This window comes from Microtus pennsylvanicus, chromosome 8 (assembly GCF_037038515.1).
Source record: "Microtus pennsylvanicus isolate mMicPen1 chromosome 8, mMicPen1.hap1, whole genome shotgun sequence".
NCBI lineage: Eukaryota > Metazoa > Chordata > Mammalia > Rodentia > Cricetidae > Microtus > Microtus pennsylvanicus.
Genome location: NC_134586.1, coordinates 56,189,204 through 56,207,757, shown reverse-complemented (window position 1 = coordinate 56,207,757; position 18,554 = coordinate 56,189,204). Strand labels below are relative to the sequence as shown.

At 45.8% G+C, this 18,554-nt stretch overlaps 1 protein-coding gene across 3 annotated transcripts in view; it reads left to right on the top strand.

Moving 5' to 3' along the window:
* The first annotated feature begins 2,652 nt into the window (after positions 1-2,652).
* The window catches only part of Zxdc (ZXD family zinc finger C), a 32,362-nt gene continuing 16,460 nt past the window's right edge, over positions 2,653-18,554 (top strand). For 2 of the 3 annotated variants that reach the window (XM_075983527.1, XM_075983525.1), the window contains exons 1-7: positions 2,654-3,721; positions 5,618-5,770; positions 5,863-5,941; positions 6,815-6,945; positions 13,132-13,302; positions 15,573-16,261; positions 17,858-17,942. In XM_075983527.1, coding sequence (XP_075839642.1) covers positions 2,740-3,721; positions 5,618-5,770; positions 5,863-5,941; positions 6,815-6,945; positions 13,132-13,302; positions 15,573-16,261; positions 17,858-17,942 — 2,290 coding nt within the window. In that variant the 5' untranslated portion in view covers positions 2,654-2,739. Of the gene's footprint in view, positions 3,722-5,617; positions 5,771-5,862; positions 5,942-6,814; positions 6,946-13,131; positions 13,303-15,572; positions 16,262-17,857; positions 17,943-18,554 lie in introns of all 3 variants that reach the window. The other variant, XM_075983524.1, reaches the window with a different exon arrangement.

Sequence of the window (18,554 nt, the reverse complement as noted above, 5' to 3'; positions counted from 1 at the left end):
AAGTTACTGAGACACTCTTGAAACAGCAGAGAACATAGAATAATGTCCACATGCTAGCTGCTGCTTTCCAGAACATTTTCTTTCATCTATTATTGTAGTAAAACATGCATAACAAAGTTACCACTCCAAACACATTCCAGGGGGCAGCGCAGTGATCCAAAGCACTCCGGGGTGCAATGCAGCAGTCGCCACTACCCAGGTCTAGGAGCTTGTCATCGCCCCAAGCTGATACTGTCCCCTCCCTACTGCCTTCCTATGTATTCTGTGCTCCAGAGGCCTCACAAATGCAGTGTCACAGAGTGCTTGCCAGCTCACTCAGCCAGTGTCAAGTCCTTGGGTCCAACAGCATGACAGCATTTAGCAGAATGCCCTTCCGTGATAGACTGAGCAAGACTGCATTGCATAGAGGACCACATTTGTTTAGCTATTCGGCCACTGTGAATGTTGGTGTGAGCACAGGTGTGCATGTGTCTACCTGTAGCGCGAGTTCTAATTGCTCTTAGTAATAAAAACCCAGAGTCAGATATTGGGGGTGAAAGCTGAAAGATCAAAGAAGCAGAGCAGCCAGCCACTAGTTCTTACCTCTATGAAATCCTCAGACCAAATGAGGTATCCTGTCTCTACAAACCCTCAGACCAAACGCTGTCTCTACGAAACCTCAGACTGAATCCTGAGCTCCTGTATCCTCCTGCTTTATATTCTCCTCTCTGCCCAGCCATACTACTTCCTGTCTCCACCACCCTAGTGCTGGGATTAAAGGCGTGTGTCACCACTTCCTGGCCTCTATGGCTAACAAGTGTGGCTCGCTCTGCACTCTGATCTTCAGGAAAGCTTTATTTGTTAAAGCACAAACAAAATATCACCACATCCACCTGAGCCCCTGCTTTCAGCTCTTTTGAGTCTGCACCTAAAACTCTAACTATAAGATCACATGATAATTTCATGTTTTTTAAGGAACTATCAAAACATTTTCCCTATAAAATATTTTCTAAATCTAGAATTGATTTTCTAAGCTATTTGTGATCTAAAACAAATCAACTAAGGTCAGTGAGATGGATCAGTGCTTAAAGGCACCTGCTACCCAACCTGATGACCTGAGTTTAACCCCAGAACCTGCATGATGGAAGGATAAACTGACTGCAGTGAGCTGTCCTCTGACCCCCACCTACTATGGTACACACACACACCCCACAACCAAATAATAAACTCAATGCTAAAGAGAATCTAGGGTGTACTAAAAGCCTCGTTCTCCACCCCACCACAGAAGTGGCATCAAAGATCATTCTAGAAAAATTTTTTCAGATTATATAAGCACATGCACAGATAATGCAATGCTCTCTCATACAAACAAATGGAAGTCAGTGTTGACTTTTAAACATTCTTTTTTTAATTGAAGCATACAAAAGAGTCATTGCTGTCAAGTTTGTCGTTCGTAGTTTTGCATATCCGATGTGCTGTTCAGTGAGCACCTCTAATGCAGAAACCTTTTGCTCCACAGAGAACCTATCACTATTAGAAGTTAATCCTAATTCCCCATCTCCCCCATAGTCACCAGTGGCCACTAATCTACTGTCTGATGGACTTAGCTCTTCTGAACATTTCCTATACATGTCCTTATTATAACACATCTCCTTTCAAAACTGAAATGTTTTTCTTGGTTTGGGCATGATATAACTTGCAATATTTTATGTTATGGTTCAAAAATATTTCACTGTATAAACACATATTCATCTAATGATGAAAAATTGGGTTATTTCCACTGGGGAGTTGTAACTAAGGCTACTATGAATATTCATGTAGTTTATGCATGGACATATTTCCATCCTTCTTGGAGTAGATACAGGGGGAGCTGCATAGCCTTGCATAGTAAGGGACAGGTTGGTGGGAAATGGGGATAAATCAGTGTGGGTGCAAAGGGCAGGTTGGTAAGGTTTTAATAGTATTTTCACCTTTATAAGACTAAAGCCTTCCCTGCAGAAAACAGACTGAGTGGGAGGCAGTTGAGTGAAGGGAGGCTGAAGACTGGCCCCTAAGTTATTTGAGACCTAGAAATAAAATAGGTTTGAATTTGGGTGGTGATGACAGAAATGAAGGGACTCCAGACAAATCCATACGGGAGAAGTAAGGCAGCAGAGTCCAGGGAACAACTAGCAAGTTAGTAGGCTAACTCTGTGTCAAGGCAACAAGAGAATGCCCTTGGTGGCATAGGCAGGGATCCCATCAGGACCTGCTACGGGGCAATCAAGGGCTGTGGTCCGGTAGTACCAAGTAGATGTGTACTTCAGCGAGGTCATGGAGAAGATGTCAAGCAAAGTGGAGAGGTTCAAAGCCTGCCTGCAAGTTCCGGGCCAGGTGGCTGCAGATAAACCTGACATCTGTTTCCTCACACCTGGCAATCACGGGTTGAATTAGCTCATATTTTCAAAGCACAGAGGGCACGAGAAACTCTTACAAGCTGGGATTAGTTTTCATTCCTTTGCGTTACCCAATAGCGAAAGGAAGAGCCAAAGGCTGAAGACCCTCTTTTCTCAAACTGGAACTCACACCAAAGTACACAGAAGTTGGAAGCCCCTGTCCCACCCCCGGGGGCCCTCGTGACTACAGTCCCGACAGCCCTCGCGCGCCACGCCCACGGCTCTTGCGCACGCGCAGCTTGAGATGCGACTCGGCCTTACTCTACGCGGAGCTTTGACAGAGACTCCCTGAGGGGTGGCGGGGCGGACCCTTGGCGTCGCGCGCATGCCTGGCAGGGCCGGGCGGCTCTTCTCCGGAGGCTGTGGCTCTGAGGCCTCAGCTGGGCCTAAGATGGACCTCCCGGCCATGCTCGCCGCCCCGGTCGCGCGGGGAGACCAACATGGCGGTGGGCCAAGCCGACTTCGCCGCGGCGCGGGGCCGTCCTTCGGTGCGGGACCTGGGCGCCGCCGCCTGCTGCTACTGAGGGGCCCGGAAGATGGCGGGCCTGGGCCGCGTCAGGAGGAGGCCCCGGGGCCGGGGCCGAGCCCGCCGCCCTCCGAGGACGGCGGCGACTCCTTCGTGGTACTGCTGGAAGTGCCGCGCGCGACTGACGCCCACGGACAGGGGGAGGCCGAGCCGGGTCCCGGCGCGAGTCCCCCGGAGCAGGTCCCGGCCGCCGCCCCCGGCGCGGCTCTGGCGGGCACCGTCACCATCCACAACCAGGACCTCCTGGTGCGCTTCGACCGCGGCGTCTTCACGCTGGCCGCCGCGCCCGCGCCGGTCGCCCCGAGCCTGCATCCCGCGACCATCCCGGGCCCAGAACCCTCGAGCGCTTCCGTGGTCCGCCGCGGAGCGGTGGCCTCCGGCGCTGGCTCTCCAGCCTACCGCTGCCCGGAGCCGCAGTGCGCGCTGAGCTTCGCCAAGAAGCACCAGTTGAAGGTGCACCTGCTGACGCACGGCAGCCTCCAGGGCCGGCGGCCCTTCAAGTGCCCGCTGGATGGCTGCGGCTGGGCCTTCACCACCTCCTACAAGCTGAAGCGACACCTGCAGTCGCACGACAAGCTGCGGCCCTTTGGCTGCCCGGTGGGGGGCTGCGGCAAGAAGTTCACCACGGTGTACAATCTCAAGGCGCACATGAAGGGCCACGAACAGGAGAGCCTGTTCAAGTGCGAGGTGTGCGCCGAGCGCTTCCCCACACACGCCAAGCTCAGCTCCCACCAGCGCAGCCACTTCGAGCCCGAGCGCCCCTACAAGTGTGATTTCCCCGGTGAGCGCGAGCCGCGGACCTGCGGGGGCGGGCGGAACCAGCCGGTGTCGGGACCAGGGACCAAGCTCTGTGTCGCTGTCTAGGCAGGGTTTACCTGGGGATGCCCTAATCTAAGTGGGGAGCGTGCAAAGAAACACTCCCGTGTTTGTGTTCACGTTCCTTCCAGGTAGTTAGATAAGTGAAGCCTTGGGTTCCTACCGCGAAGTGGCAAGCATAGTCACAGCTGTCCCTGGCAGAGGCCACAAATCCTTTGTTAAGATGCTTCCTCTGAAAATGACTGCTTCTCAGAGTTGATTGAATTGGGACTTTTTCTCAATCTACTCAAGTTTATTAGAATATGCTAGTAGATCCAAGACTCATAAGGCCAAATATGTCTCCTTAAATTACTGAGAGGATTGCAGTACACGTTAGTGTTTCTCTGGACCCTCTCCAGCCTCTTTGAAAGAAAGGCCCACGAATTAGCAGGCACAGAGCCCCCAGGGATACCTTGTCCGTCCCAGTATTATACAGAGTGATGCTCCTTCACCAGGGTGAACCGCTGCAGCCACCATCAGGTGTGTGGCACAAATGTTTTTGTGTCTTCTATGCTTTATTTTTGTCAGACTTCTTAGTTTCTGGGACATGTATAGACACTATTCTAATAATACACATTATAGAGTATGCTCATATGTAGGGTTTGCAACAAAGTCTGTTATTGTATTCTTACATGCCCACAGACTATCTGATACAGTCTATTGAAAATCTGTGTGCTGTACTGTGTGAAGGACAGGGATTCACATAAAAGCATGAGATGCCACTGAGGGTTTTGTGTTGACTGATCAGTTGGGTTTCCATAGAAGCTAAGAGAGGGGCACCATTAAGTGTCCAGTCAAGGAAGGATTCTTTTAACAACATGAGCCAGGAAGTGGTGGTGGGAGTGGTGGGGAGGCTTCAGGTAAAAGATCACAGAGGCAGGATAAAAGAGCATGGCGATTGATTGGGGGTGATGAGGGCTGTTGCTAAGGCAGAGAATGCTAATGTTCAGATTAGACTAATCAGTTGCATCCTATGTAGCAAAGGGAACAGATTGAAGCTAAGTATGGAAGAGGACTTTTGGATGGGGCAGAGATTCCCTGGGCTGCTACTTTTATTCAGGATTGTGCAGTGCTTCACAGCCATAATGATAGCATTTTAGGGACTCTGAGGAAGAGCTTCAACAAAGATAGCTCCTAAACATCTTTCAGCTTTTTATTTTCCACCCTGTTTGAACACCGAATATTTCTGTCAAAGAAGTATTGATGTAGGAATTGCTGAAGTGTAGTTCGCTTGGGTTAATGGTGTGGGTTTGTGTGGGTCTATGCGAATGGAGGTGAATATGACAAGAACCTGAGGAAATGGATGAAAGAAAAAAACAGATGATAAGATGTGGGGCTGCCCATTGCAGAGGCTGGAGGAAATTGAAAAGTGTGGAGGATGCAGTATCCCCCAGTGGGATAGAAAATCTTAGCTAGTGGGATGGTTGCAGCCCTGCAGAGCTGTCCAAGACTAACTCTTGCTCATTAGTGCGTTTTGTCCTGCTGATTTCTTGGGTTTCACTCAAACAGCATTGCCAACTGAGTTTGTGGAAGACTCATATAGTTTATGCAGATTGGCTACAGAACTGCCTGGCCAAGGCTGTGTTTAGAGGACACTTAATCACTTGTGCCATCTCCTCATAACTCTGCAGCAAGTGGCCTGTGTGTGCTACTCCTACTGTACTTCTAGAAAGCTAAATATTGGTGGGCAGGGCTTTGCAGAGATGGTTTCCGAGTCATGTCTTTGTCTGCTCATTGTGAATGTGCCCCAGGCTGTGGACAGTGTAAGCTGCCCTGTGTGCTTTTGTCATCCTATGAGCTGAGTTGTGTTTTCTTTATTCAGGCTGTGAGAAGACATTCATCACAGTGAGTGCCCTGTTTTCTCATAACCGAGCCCACTTCAGGGAACAGGAGCTCTTTTCCTGCTCCTTTCCTGGATGCAATAAACAGTATGACAAAGCCTGTCGACTGAAAATTCACCTGCGAAGTCATACAGGTACGAGCTAGAGGGTGCACCACAGTGTGGACCCATGCTTTGCGCTGGCTGTTGTGCTCATAGTTACCCTGTGTCACTTTTTCTTTTACAAGGTGAAAGGCCATTTGTTTGTGACTCAGACAGTTGTGGCTGGACCTTCACTAGTATGTCCAAACTTCTAAGGCACAAAAGGTAAACCTTACATTTTGTTATTTAGGTTCTGAAAGCACATGAAGTATGTGTCATAGAACACTTTGAGTGAATCACTTACAGATTTCAGACTGTTTAAAATGGAGCTCAGTGTCAGTGTTGTAGAAAATCAGAAAACTGTAAGGAAAGCACTAAGAATCTTACTTGATAGCAATTGTTTCCTGTTAGGTTTGGATTGGTTTACTTAGCATACTGTCATACAATTACATTTTTTTCCTCTTAGATGTTTTAGAAATACTTTTTTTTCATGTTCTTACAAACTTTCAGTAGTGATATTGACATCTGGGGTCTGTGTACCCGTGATGTTCAATATGTTGTCTCATTCCATCTTGGTCACAGCTCCAAGATTAGTATTATTCAGACTTAGGGAATGGGTGGCCCATGTTGCTTTGCATAACTGGAATCTGAGGTGCTCAGAGCAAAAACATTACTTAGAAAAGGACAGTCTTTCTAAGTTGACTTAAGAGAATTCTTTCCAACTGTTGCCAGGTGCACTCTTGCTCACTCCCTCCCCCCCCATCTCTATGTCTGTCAGTCTGTCTGTCTTCTGGCCATCTGTGGCTTGGAAAGCACATCGACAATAGATACTTCTAAACAATTTAGATTGCTGCATTCACTCCTTTGGGAATCACCTAGTCCTAGATTGTTGTAGCATTAATTGTTCTGTGTCTGGCTATGGGGACACCTTAATTATCAAAGTTGAGTTTCTGATTATGGGGCAGCCAAACAAACTCTGTGTGCACATTCTGAAATGCACTGATCATTCTGAATGGAGAGAGAGCATGCTGTTTCTGTGTCTAAAGTCTCATTCCTGTGAACCTGTGAGTAGTAATTGTTCCTTCATTTTTGTTTCAGGAAACATGACGATGACCGGAGGTTCATCTGCCCTGTGGAAGGCTGTGGCAAGTCATTCACTAGAGCAGAACATCTTAAGGGCCATAGTATCACCCACCTGGGAACAAAGCCATTCGAGTGCCCTGTGGAAGGTAGCATTTAAAATGTCGATTTAGCTGTAGACAAAGTACCACACTGACACTCATGTTGAGCTATAAATTTGAGTTGCAGAAGCACTAAGATAATTGCCAGTCACAGCATTGATGGAGCCCACTCTGACAGAAATCAGCAGGGTGTGCCTAGGAGGGGTCACTGAGGCTAAAGAAATGTTAGACTGAGAGAAATTATTGAGACAGAAAACACAGGATAGATTCAGGGGACTGCCAGCTTACTCTGGCCAGTTTCAAGTTTATTTCAGAGCCTGCTTATATACAAAAGCAGAGCAAAACATAGCACAGTCAGTCAGTATCTAACCATAAGACCATTCCTGTCCTCAAGTGAGCAGCTTCCTATCTGACTTGTACTTGCTGCTCAGAAGCAGCCTTATATGATGTTCCTGAGGTTTAGCATCAGCAGCGTTCTTTCTACTAGATTTCTCATAAGCAAAATGCTCTTTGCCATGGGCTAAATCAGAAGTCTCTCACAGCCCTCAAGGTTATTGGAAAAAGCAGAACAGGCAAGCTTGAACTCAAACGACTTCTTTAAGTCAGAATTGACTCCAGATGGAAACTGAGTCACACGTGGGCTCCCACACAGCACTGTATTTGGTTGGTTGAAAGTGCATGCATACCGTCTTAGGAGTGTATTGGAAGAGGTACAGGTTTGCCTTCTGCCCTGACACTCAGTCTGAGGCTCTAGTTCCACTACCTGTTTAACTTGGTGATTATGAGGAACGGGTGAAGTGAGGAGAAGAATGCTTCTTTATATATAGTCTGGCACATAGCTTGGGCTCACTAAATGACAAGCAACTAGTCTTATTGCACCTGGACAGAAATAAAGTCTGTCTGATTTCTTTTTTTTTCAAGCTAGGGTTTCTTTGTGTAACAGTTCTAGCTGTCCTGGAACTAGCTCTTGCAGAACAGGTTGGCCTCAAACTCACAGAGATCTACCTGCCTCTGCCTCCCGAATGCTGGCATTAAAGGCATGCGCCACCACCACCTGGCCTGATTTTTTTTTTTATAAGAGTATTGCTGAGGCTTTGTCTTAGTTAGGGTTTCATTTGCTGTGATAAAAAAAACCATCACCAAAAGTAACCTGGAGTATGTTTCAGCTTATACTTCTTTGTTACAGTTCATCATCAAAGAAAATCAGGGCAGGAACTCAAAGAAGGGATCTGGCGGCCAAAGCTAAAGTAGAGGCCATGGGGTAGTTCTGGTTACTGGCTTGCTTCCATGGCTTGCTCAGCCCGTTTTCTTATAGCACCAAGGACCACAGGCCAAGGAATATTACCACCCACAGTGAGTTTGACCCTGCCAAGTCAATCATAAATCAAAAAATAAAAACCTCATAGATATAGCCACAGACCAATCATGTGGAGACATTCTTCTCAATTAAAGTTCCCTTTTCAAAAAGACTAACTTGTATAAAACTAGCTAGCACAGGCTTTTTTTCTTTAAAATGCTAAAGCGTAATTTATTTGCCAAAAATTTGTATGACCCATTCATACAAATCAGATGGGCCCTAAATTGATGGCCTCAGCTAAATCTGTGGACTTTAGTTATCTTAGCTGGAGAAGGATAATAAAGACCACTTAAAGCCGCACCAGTTCTTTTTTTTAAATATTTATTATGTATACAATGTTCTGTCTTTATGCCTGCAGGCCAGAAGAGGGCGCCAGACCTCATTACAGATGGTTGTGAGCCACCATGTGGTTGCTGGGAATTGAACTCAGGACCTTTGGAAGAGCAGGCAATGCTCTTTAACCACTGAGCCATCTCTTCAGCCCCCCCCCCCCAGCACCAGTTCTTACAGCATACTGAACATAATACAAATGGTATGATCAGGTTCTCCTTATCAGCATACTAACTGTAAGTGTGGACAGATAAATAGGAACATACAAGCTGCTGTGAGATGTCTACACTTCATCCATACTGCTCTTGAGGGAGTGTGAATGTCCTGGTCAGCTTAAGGAGGAAGAGCTAACCGGACATTAAAGGATGGCTGTTGGAAACGGAGAATTTACAGCCGTTCGCTTGGAGACAAAGCCTAGTCTGGTCTGTGGAGAGGCACTACAGTCACTCTGGGCTGGGGGCTAGCAGCTCAAAAGAAGAGAATCCCATCAATAGCAAAGACAGAAGTCAGAGCATGCTGTAATGATTTGGACCTGGATGAGGGAGGGACAGTAGTTGAGATCAGTGTCTCAACTGAAATTGGGAGGGGAGAGGGTTTGGTCATATGGTACATAAAATGATAAACTATACCATCAGCTTGGCTTAAGGTACTCAACAGACTCTGTGTCTGCTGCTGGCTTAGAATAGGCTGGACTACAAGTGAGGCAGGTGGCATACAGGTCTTTGCATAAACCCTGCAAGTGGATGGAATTCTCAAGCAATTGAAAGTGTAAATTCGCCAGGTGGTGGTGGTGCATGCCTTAAATCTCAGCACTTGGAAGGCAGAGGCAGGTGGATCTCTGAGTTTGAGACTAGCCTGGTTTATAAGAGCTAGTTCCAGGACAAACTCCAAAGCTGCAGAGAAACCCTGTCTCAAAAAGAAAAAAGGAAAGTAAGTGTGAAATCTGGATTCTAATCCTGAGTCTGCCATTTGTCTGGCTCAGAGAGGTACTGGGATTAGCAGCTTAAGCTCTGTGCCTTTTTTCCTATCCATAAAGTAAATAAAACCTTATAAGTTCTTGCAGAGATTCAACTAATTAAAAATTTAAAGCTTGTAAAAGCATTGATACTGGTCAGTTCTGATGATTGTATGGATTGCTATTAGGTGGAGTTTTGTTTCCTATATTTTAAGCCTCGGAGGAGAGCCACATACAGTGGTAGAACAGTGGAAAGGCTGTCCTGCTGGGAGCTCTAGGCAGGTGCTAAGCCAGAAGGATGTCTGTGGAGGGCCAACTCAGAATGCTGAGGCCCTCTAGTGCCATTTGGTGTTGGTGGGCAAGTTTTAGTAGGGTAACTCAGGCAGGGTTGCTGATCAATGGGCAGGGGACTGCTCACTTTTACAGCTTTTCTGGAGGTGATTGGTGGGAGAAGAAAGGGCAGAAGTTCACTGTTAAAGAGAGAGCATTTGTTTTTGAAGTTCTCAAGGAGCTTTGAGGCATTAAGATAACCAGCCTCAGCAGAGAGAAGAGTAGCAGAGTTGTGCAGAGACTCCAGAACCCCTTCTTACTGGACTAAGTGAAGCTAGGGCCTGTGTTGAGAGTGGCATCGGGCCCATCCTCAAGGTGGTGGGCAGTGCCAGTGCCCAGGACCTCCAACTGGGCTATTTAAGGAAAAATCGAGCCATAAGAGGAAGGACCCTGACTATCTCTGTGCAGTTTGGGACTTAACTTCATTCTCACATGAAACTTCAAACATGTTTCTAAACAAGCTCTAAATCTGTTCCTTATCTTGACCCCCATGCATCTCCTTTTACAGACAAGGAAAAGCTGCTCTGCAAAGGGCCAGAAATTTGTCCATAGGGCTGGAAAGATGGCTCAGAGGTTAAGGGCATTGCCTGCTCTTCCAAAAGTCCTGAGTTCAATTCCCAGCAACCACATGGTGGCTCACAACCATCTGTAATGAGGTCTGGTGCGCTCTTCTGGCTTGCAGGCATACACACAGACAGAATATTGTATACATAATAAATAAATAAAATATTTTTTAAAAAAAGAAAGAAATTTGTCCATAGCCATGGAGCAAATGAGGGTTGCGTGCAGACAGCCTTAGCTGGGCAGCTCCCTGGACTTTTACACCTTTCTAGTCCAGGCCTCGTCCCATCACTCACCAGGGGCAGAGTTACCCACCTTGCCCAGGCACCTGTGTCTCAGTCTTCTCAGAAGCTGTTTCTACAGCAGTCATTATTTTAGCACTGATCTTGTTCTTGTTCTGCCTTTTATTCTAACTTAATACCTACATGTTCAGCCAATTCACAAGCCTCAACTCTGCCTCCCCTTTCTGGGTCTATGAAGGGCAGAGCACCAACATGACAGGCAGTAAGAGATGAAGGTAAGGTAATCAATCGTAAATGTGTATGCCTTCCAGCATTTGAATCCAGATCTGCTGTGTAAGTGAGTTGAGCTCCACTTGTACCTGTGACCTAGAGACATTTGATCAGTTTCTGAGCTGCACAGAGATAAAATAGGTTGGGTTGCCTTTTGGTCACGTGTTGAGATAGTTCCAATCCCTAGAACTGTAGCATTCCCTTTTTTTTTTTTTTTTGGTAATTGCTTAATAGAGGTGATTATACATTTTTGCAACTAAACTTTGGAGGAGTTGTTTTGAGTTAACTCTGAGCAGTGGATGGAAGTAGAGTGAGTTTGATCTTGTCACATGTCTTATACTGACTAATTCATGGTTTGCTTATTCCTTTACAATTTTTCCTTTATCCCGTGGCTCCTCCTAGGGTATTTGGTATATGTCATTTGTCACAGGCCAGTGCTTGGGAACGTAGTGTCATGCTTTATATTAGTTGTGGTTCTCTAGAACAGAATTGCTGAAGTGGCTCCCTCTCTCTTTCTCTCTCTCTATACATAGATAGACAGACAGATTGATTGATTGATTGATTGATTGATTGATTGATTGATTGATTTTAAAAGGGGGTTTATTAGAGTGGCTTACAGGCTGTAGTTCAGCTAGTTCCAACAGTGACTGTCTCCTGAAGTAAAGCTTAAGAATCGTTCAGTCCACAAGGCTGGATGTCTCAGCTAGTCATCAGTATACATTGGAATCCCAAAGAAGTCTCTAATGCCAGTGAAGGAATGCCTTGGCATCAGAATAGATAAACTTGCCAGGGATGGTGAGGGTAAGCAGGCAAAAGACAAAAACTTTCATATTCTATGTCCTTTTATATAGGCTGCCACCAGAAAATGTGGCCCAGATTTATGGTGGGTCTTCTGACCTCAAATCAAGAAAAATCCCTCACAAGTGTTTAGTTAATTCCACATGTAGTAAAGTTGACAACCAAGGTTAGCTATTACAAATTTACTCCTTGTCAACTTGGTACACAATCATATCTCCTTAAGTCATTAAGAGGTTTCATTTCCAAATAAAATCAATAACCAGGCAAGAATTACTCCTAAAACTGCTAACACATTATATATCTTAGACTAGCTGGTAATGTCCCTTAAGGGACATTCATTAGTATCTTGTAGCTTACATATGATAACCACTGATACCTCAATTGTGTTATATAACATGATAAAGAAATCTAGGAAAGAAAATGAAATATCTTTACAGTACATTCTTAACAAAATGTGTCAGAAACACATGTCAATTATCATCCTCAGTTTTGCAACTGGTCCGTGGCATTAGTAGTTACTGCTACCTTCTTCTCTACCCATTCTGTATTTCCATCACCCCAACAAGCACCTCATCGGGTCTTGTTTTTGTCGTTGTTTTGTTTTATTTTTTTATCCTTAAGTGACCCAAACTTTTATTCTTGAAAGATCTGAGCCCTTTGTCATCCTGCATGGATTGAGTTGTAATTCCCCATTGGTTTAATTTCTGTCTTAGTTAAGGGTTTACTATTGCTGTGATGAAACACCATACCCAAAAGCAGCTTGAGGGTAAAAGGGTTTATTTGGTTTACATATACTGAGTCACAGTCTATTAGAGGAAGCCAAGGAAAGAACTCAAGTTGTACAGGAACCTGGAGGTCGGAGCTGATGAAGAGGCCACAGAGGAGTGCTGCTTATTGGCTTGCTACTCATGGCTTGTTCATCCTGCTTTCATAGAGCGTCTAGGACTACCAACCCAGAGTGATACCACCCACAATGGTCTGGGCCCTCCCATATCAATCACTAATTTAAAAAAAAAATGCTTGACAGGCTTACCTATAGCCTGATTTTATGGAGGTATTTTATCATGTGGTTCCCTCCTCTCAGATTATTCTAGCTTGTATCAGGTTGACATAAAACTAGTTGACACATGATTCTTAATTGCAATTGTGGTGTGGCAGGTACATGTGGCACAGTGGGTCACAGTGTATATGTGGAGGTCAGAAGATAACTTTGTAGAGTTGGTTTCTTCCTTTCATCTTCATGTGAGTTCTGGAAATCAAACTCAAGTCATCAGACTTGGCTGCAAACACTTCCCTTTTGAGCTGTCTTACCAGTCCATATCATTTTAATGTAATTAGGAAGTATCCTTGATCATCCTCAGATGTAACTCTTGTTTTCCTCTCTGTTCAAGGGTGCTGTGCCAGGTTCTCAGCTCGAAGCAGTCTGTACATTCATTCTAAGAAACACCTGCAGGATGTGGGTGCTCCGAAAAGCCGCTGCCCAGTGTCCAACTGCAACCGACTCTTCACCTCTAAGCACAGCATGAAGGCACACATGGTGCGGCAGCACAGCCGGCGCCAAGGTTTGTGACTGTGGCCCCTGAGAGTTACAAAAATGTACACGCCTGAGCATGAGAGAACAGGGATGATGCCTCTCCCTCTCATCACTCAGTCATGTGTAAACCATGAATTTGGAGCTATGGATTACCACACAGCCATGGAACTTTTGCACTCTCTCCTCTCCTGCTACTTGCATCTTACCACAGCCCCTTTGTATTTGGTTTGCCCTTGCCTGTGAAGTCCTTCCTATCAGCCTGTCTGCAACTGGACGCTTTTCCCTGTAACTGCATCCTCTCAGTCTGTCTCACCATGTCCACTGTTCCTGAGCACTGAATCCTGTTTCTTCCTCCTGGTCTTAGGAGATAGCGGATTCTACACAGAGAACTGTGTTCTAAAGATGGGCAGGAAACCCTCCAAGCGCAGAGCGCAAGTGTCTTAGGAATGGGCTGAGGTATGAGAGACCTCATGATAGTGGTCAAGGGCATGTGGCGGGGAGGATGCTGAGCATGCAGGACCTGACCTTCAGCATCTGTGGGACAGCACTTAGAAACTTGCCCCTCTAGGTCTTATCTACAATTGTATGCAGGACATCAAGAATGTAGGAGAGGCAACAATGTCTGTATCTCTCTAGTGCATTCACAGAGACAGTTCTCTCTGGGATGAGGTAGGTTCTGCTGTTGGTATGGTAATTGGTGGAGGCCATACGTGTTTCTAACCAGTTCCCCCTCACTGTGATCTGAGAAGCAGACAGTACCATTTAGCCTATTCCCATTTGGTGTCAGCTTTCCTCCCAGAGGGTCTCAACCTTCTCTCCAGCTCTGAACTGGTGCTGTATGGCCCCACAGGCCTCAGCATGACATGACTTCTTAAACTGTATCTCCCTTACCCTAAGCTAGCTAATTCAGGTTACTTTCACAAATGTTCCCTAAACTCTGGATGGGTGAGAAGCCCTGCTAGCAGACCCATGTTTATTGTATACATCAACTGACTCATCTAGCATTCCTCTTGCCCATTGTCAGTAGAGGACCAGGAACTCAGAGCAGTGTGATGAACGCCAGCTTGTGTTTCAGTTCACTTCACAACTGTCCTGCTGCTGCAGAAATACTTGCCAAGGTCACAGCAAGAGGGAGTACTTAAGCCAGCTCTTTACTGGGATCTATTTGCTACCCAAAGGCACAGTCTTAACCATTAGCACTAGAGTGATTTTTCTCTAGTATGTCCATTTATGGTTGACAATTATGGAATTCATAAAATGTTAGGTTGATTTTTGAGTAAGTGGGCATCTTCCATCAAAATCACTCTCTACAAAGAAGATAATCGTCAAGATGTATGTTTGTTGACTTGTTTTTAATTTTGAGAAAGAAATGGGTCATCTATTTCACTTTCTAGAAGAAATCACTCCCATTTCCTCTCAGAATGTTGTATTAGTATGAAGATACTGGTAAAGAAACTTTCTGATACAAAAACTAAAGAGAGATTCTGACTTTGGTTTCTGTTCTTATGTCTAGACTAGACGTCTTTTGTAGGCTTGAGTTAAAAATGCATGGTAGTACTCGCCTTTAATCCCAGCACTTGGGAGGCAGAAACAGGCAAATCTCAAAAAGCAACAACAACACCAACAAAAGTGCATTATGCACTCTGAGCCGGCCTTCATGCTTAAGAAAGTATGCATTTGTGGTTAACTTATAGTTGATGTGGAAGAAACAGCTGAGACCCCCTTCCTCTGCTTCAGGCACTGGGGCAGTTCAGAGGCTGCAATGAGGCGAACTAGAGGTCCCCTTTTCTGAGTTCCATGCATCTGCCTAAACCTGGAGTTTTCAACCCAGCCCAGACAGCCGGTTTTACTCCTTGATTAACCCCAGAGGACTCAGACCATCTTGTGGATGACAGTAGATGTGAAGCAGGGCACGGAGTTTTACAGAGATGACTGAAGCTAATTTCAGAAATAACTCCAGAGCCAGACTTGGATCAGAGCTGACTTATAGAGGCTTCATGCTGTGGGTGGATTGAAACCTTGGTTAGCTAGTGCAGCATAGAAGGAAGGGCAGGCTTTGGAACATAAACACAGATTGAGGACATGAAGTATTAGATGAAGTACCTGTTGTCGTCAAGCCAGCCCTTCCTTTGGTGTCCTGCTATTCACTGTATGCCAGCATTAGGTCTTGCTTTACCCAGGTGGCAAGGTCTAGCAAAAGGGTAGTTAGTGTTGCTTCAAGGGGTGCCTGCTAGTATCTCAAGCAGGAAGATTTCTCAGTCTGGCAAATAGTAACTGGAATATCCATTGCTTTCACAGATCTTGTACCTCAGCTGGAAGCTCCAAGTTCTCTCACACCCAGCAGTGAACTGAGTAGCCCAGGCCAAAGCGAGCTCACCAACATAGATCTAGCAGCACTTTTCTCTGACACACCTGCTAACAGTGGCAGTTCGACGGCTGGGTCAGATGAAGCCCTGAACTCTGGGATCCTCACCATTGATGTCTCTTCTGTGAGCTCCTCTCTGGGAGGGAATCTCCCTTCTAATAATAACTCCTTAGGGTCCATGGACCCCCTGGTTCTGGTGACCCACAGTGATATGCCTCCGAGTTTAGACAGTCCTCTTGTTCTTGGGACATCAGCCACAGTTCTCCAGCCAGGCAGTTTCAGTACAGATGATTCTCAGGCCATGAGCACAGGAGCAGTAGGCTGTCTAGTGGCTCTGCCTGTGAGGAACTTGGATCAAGACCCACCAGCTTTGACTCCCAGCAATAACTTGACAGTCTCTGACACTGCACCAACCTCTTCAGGCACTGCCCAAGAAACTACCAGAGTCCCAGATCTGCTGGTTCCAATAAAGGTGGAACAAGACTTGCCTCCTGTCCCAGATGTGGTCCAGGGGCCAGAAGAAAGCCATGAGCCATCCCAGTCTATGCTGTCCAGCTCTGCAGAGAGGCCAGGGGCTCAAAAGGACTTAGAGCTCAGTGCTGGCACCCACAGCCTCTACTTGGTATGAAGCACTATATTCCATCACCACCACTAGCTCACTCCCCTAATGCACCTTGGATCATGTTTGGGATGAATCCTGTCTAAGCAGACGGTTCTTTCTGGTGTGCAGAAGGACAGATGGAGCCTGGGCAGTAGTCTGGAAGCCTGACTTTGACCTTGATTCTGAAATTGACATTCTTAACAGCTTTGTGCATATCACTTAACCTATCTGAGCCTTAAATCCTCAATTATTTCTAAAATAAGGGGTTTGGGCTACATTGTTTCTATGGTTCTTTTGAGTTCTGTGATTTTAGAGTTTTCTTGAGAAAACTTGAGGCATTTCCTACTATTGAAATGTTCACGTTCATGCTTTTCACACCGTGACGAGTCTTAGAAGAGCAATGTTGGCATCAGTCATCTTAACAGTTCAGTGAGAACTTAAAAGCTACATCAGGATATTTTTATTACAATTAAACAGTAGTTCCTGAACCTTCATTCTTGAAGGATTATAACAATACTCCAATTTTGATGCTGGACAGTTATTGTATTCTATATTTATATCAATTATACCTTTAATATAATCTAATTTAAAATAACTTAAAGATTCCTAGAAAGAGTCTGACTTTCCTCAGTCTATGATGGAAATGATCATACAGGTTTCTTTGTAATGCTGGTTGAATTTTGTTTTGACATTTGTCATGTTAAGATTCATGCATCTTACTACAAGCATGAGGGTCCCTAGTAACCAACCTACTGGAGCTGACTTGGATTTCTCTCAATGTGAGAGCAGCACGGCCTGTCTCTTCATTTTTGGTGTCTGGCTTGCTGGTGGCAGAGCTACACTTGCCAACATCTGCTTAGGCTACCATAGCTAAGAACAGCAGGTGACTTGACAGGAACTGGAGGTAACCACAGGTCACAGTGCATGGGAAGCCTGTCCCTGGCACTCCGTGTCTTCCTGTATCTCAGAGCCAGCGATGGGTGGAGGTGGAGGAACCAGCAGAGCTTGGGCTTGCCCTTGTTTGTTCTCTTACTAGCTGTGTGGCATTAGGCTTCCTTGCTTCTCTGAGTGGGAATATGTTATGAATGGGTTTCTGTATACCATGAGCTGTGGAGGGCTGGTTTCCTTTGTTCCTTGTAGGTTTAAGAATGAAACTTTTTCTTATTAAGTGTTTACAAATTTTAAATATCTTATTTGAATACTGTTTCTCTGGCACTTCAATAAGTTTGCTGAATTCAGTGACACTTTCTATATTGGCATATGTCAGTGTGGCACTTGCTGCCAACACTGCCCAGGGCTGCCGTGACATAACCCTGGCGTCAGAAGACTCGTGTTTTAGGGAGCAGGGCAGTGTACAGCGCTTAGCAGCCTCTCTCTAAAATATTTTAGTGCATTTAGACCTTGGAGGAATGACCTTCACTTTTCCAGGTGATGAAGCTGTGTGCATTTTCCTGTGCTAACAAATGAACGTGTGGTTTCCCGCGTGCCTTTGCTGGTGACTGATTCCTGGAGCTCTGATACATTCCCAAGGCAGACTTAGGACGGTTCTCTAGTCCCCTTGCTACCCTCCCTCTGCTGTTTAGATCAAGCAACTGACACACTTTTCTTTGGTCCCAGGAAAGTGGGGGCTCAGCAAGAACTGATTACCGAGCCATTCAACTAGTCAAGAAAAAAAAGCAGAAAGGAACTGGGAGCGATGAAGGTGAGGCTGAGTGTGCTGCAGTGCTGGTGGGCAAGGGACTAAGGTTTCTTGTGTCACAGTCACAGGCAGAGGAAGCACACAGAACAGTTGTTTCTGTGTTCTTTGTCTTCTATGTTCAAAATGCCCTTTTATCAATTTCTTAGCTTTATATAAACTTAGAAAACAGGTAATAACCAAATCCCCAGCGTGTCTGAACATGCTTGACAGGTCTAAAGAGGCTCTGGGAAAGTGAAGGGTTCAAACATTATCAGTTCTGGAAGGCTACTGAATAAATGAGTCAAGCCAGCCAGGTGTCAGGAAAGCAGGAGAGTGGCTAGATGCTAAGTGGGGCCTGGTCCTGTGGTAGAAACCACGGGATAGGACAACCATTGTCTCTCTAGGGTAGCTGTGTGATGGCAGCCTGTGCACAGAAGTCTCTGGTTGAATCAGCCTGAACCTTTAAGAGCAGCAGCTCACCTGAATGAGAAAACGAAACAAAACAGTGTCACATGAGTATCACATAAGTCTGTGGTCTTGAGTGCTGCCCCTTCTGCACATGGGTTGAAGGTACAGTGCTGAACGGAGACTGGTGAATCCTGTTTAGTGTCAGCAGAGCTCTTTGGTGTTCTCAGG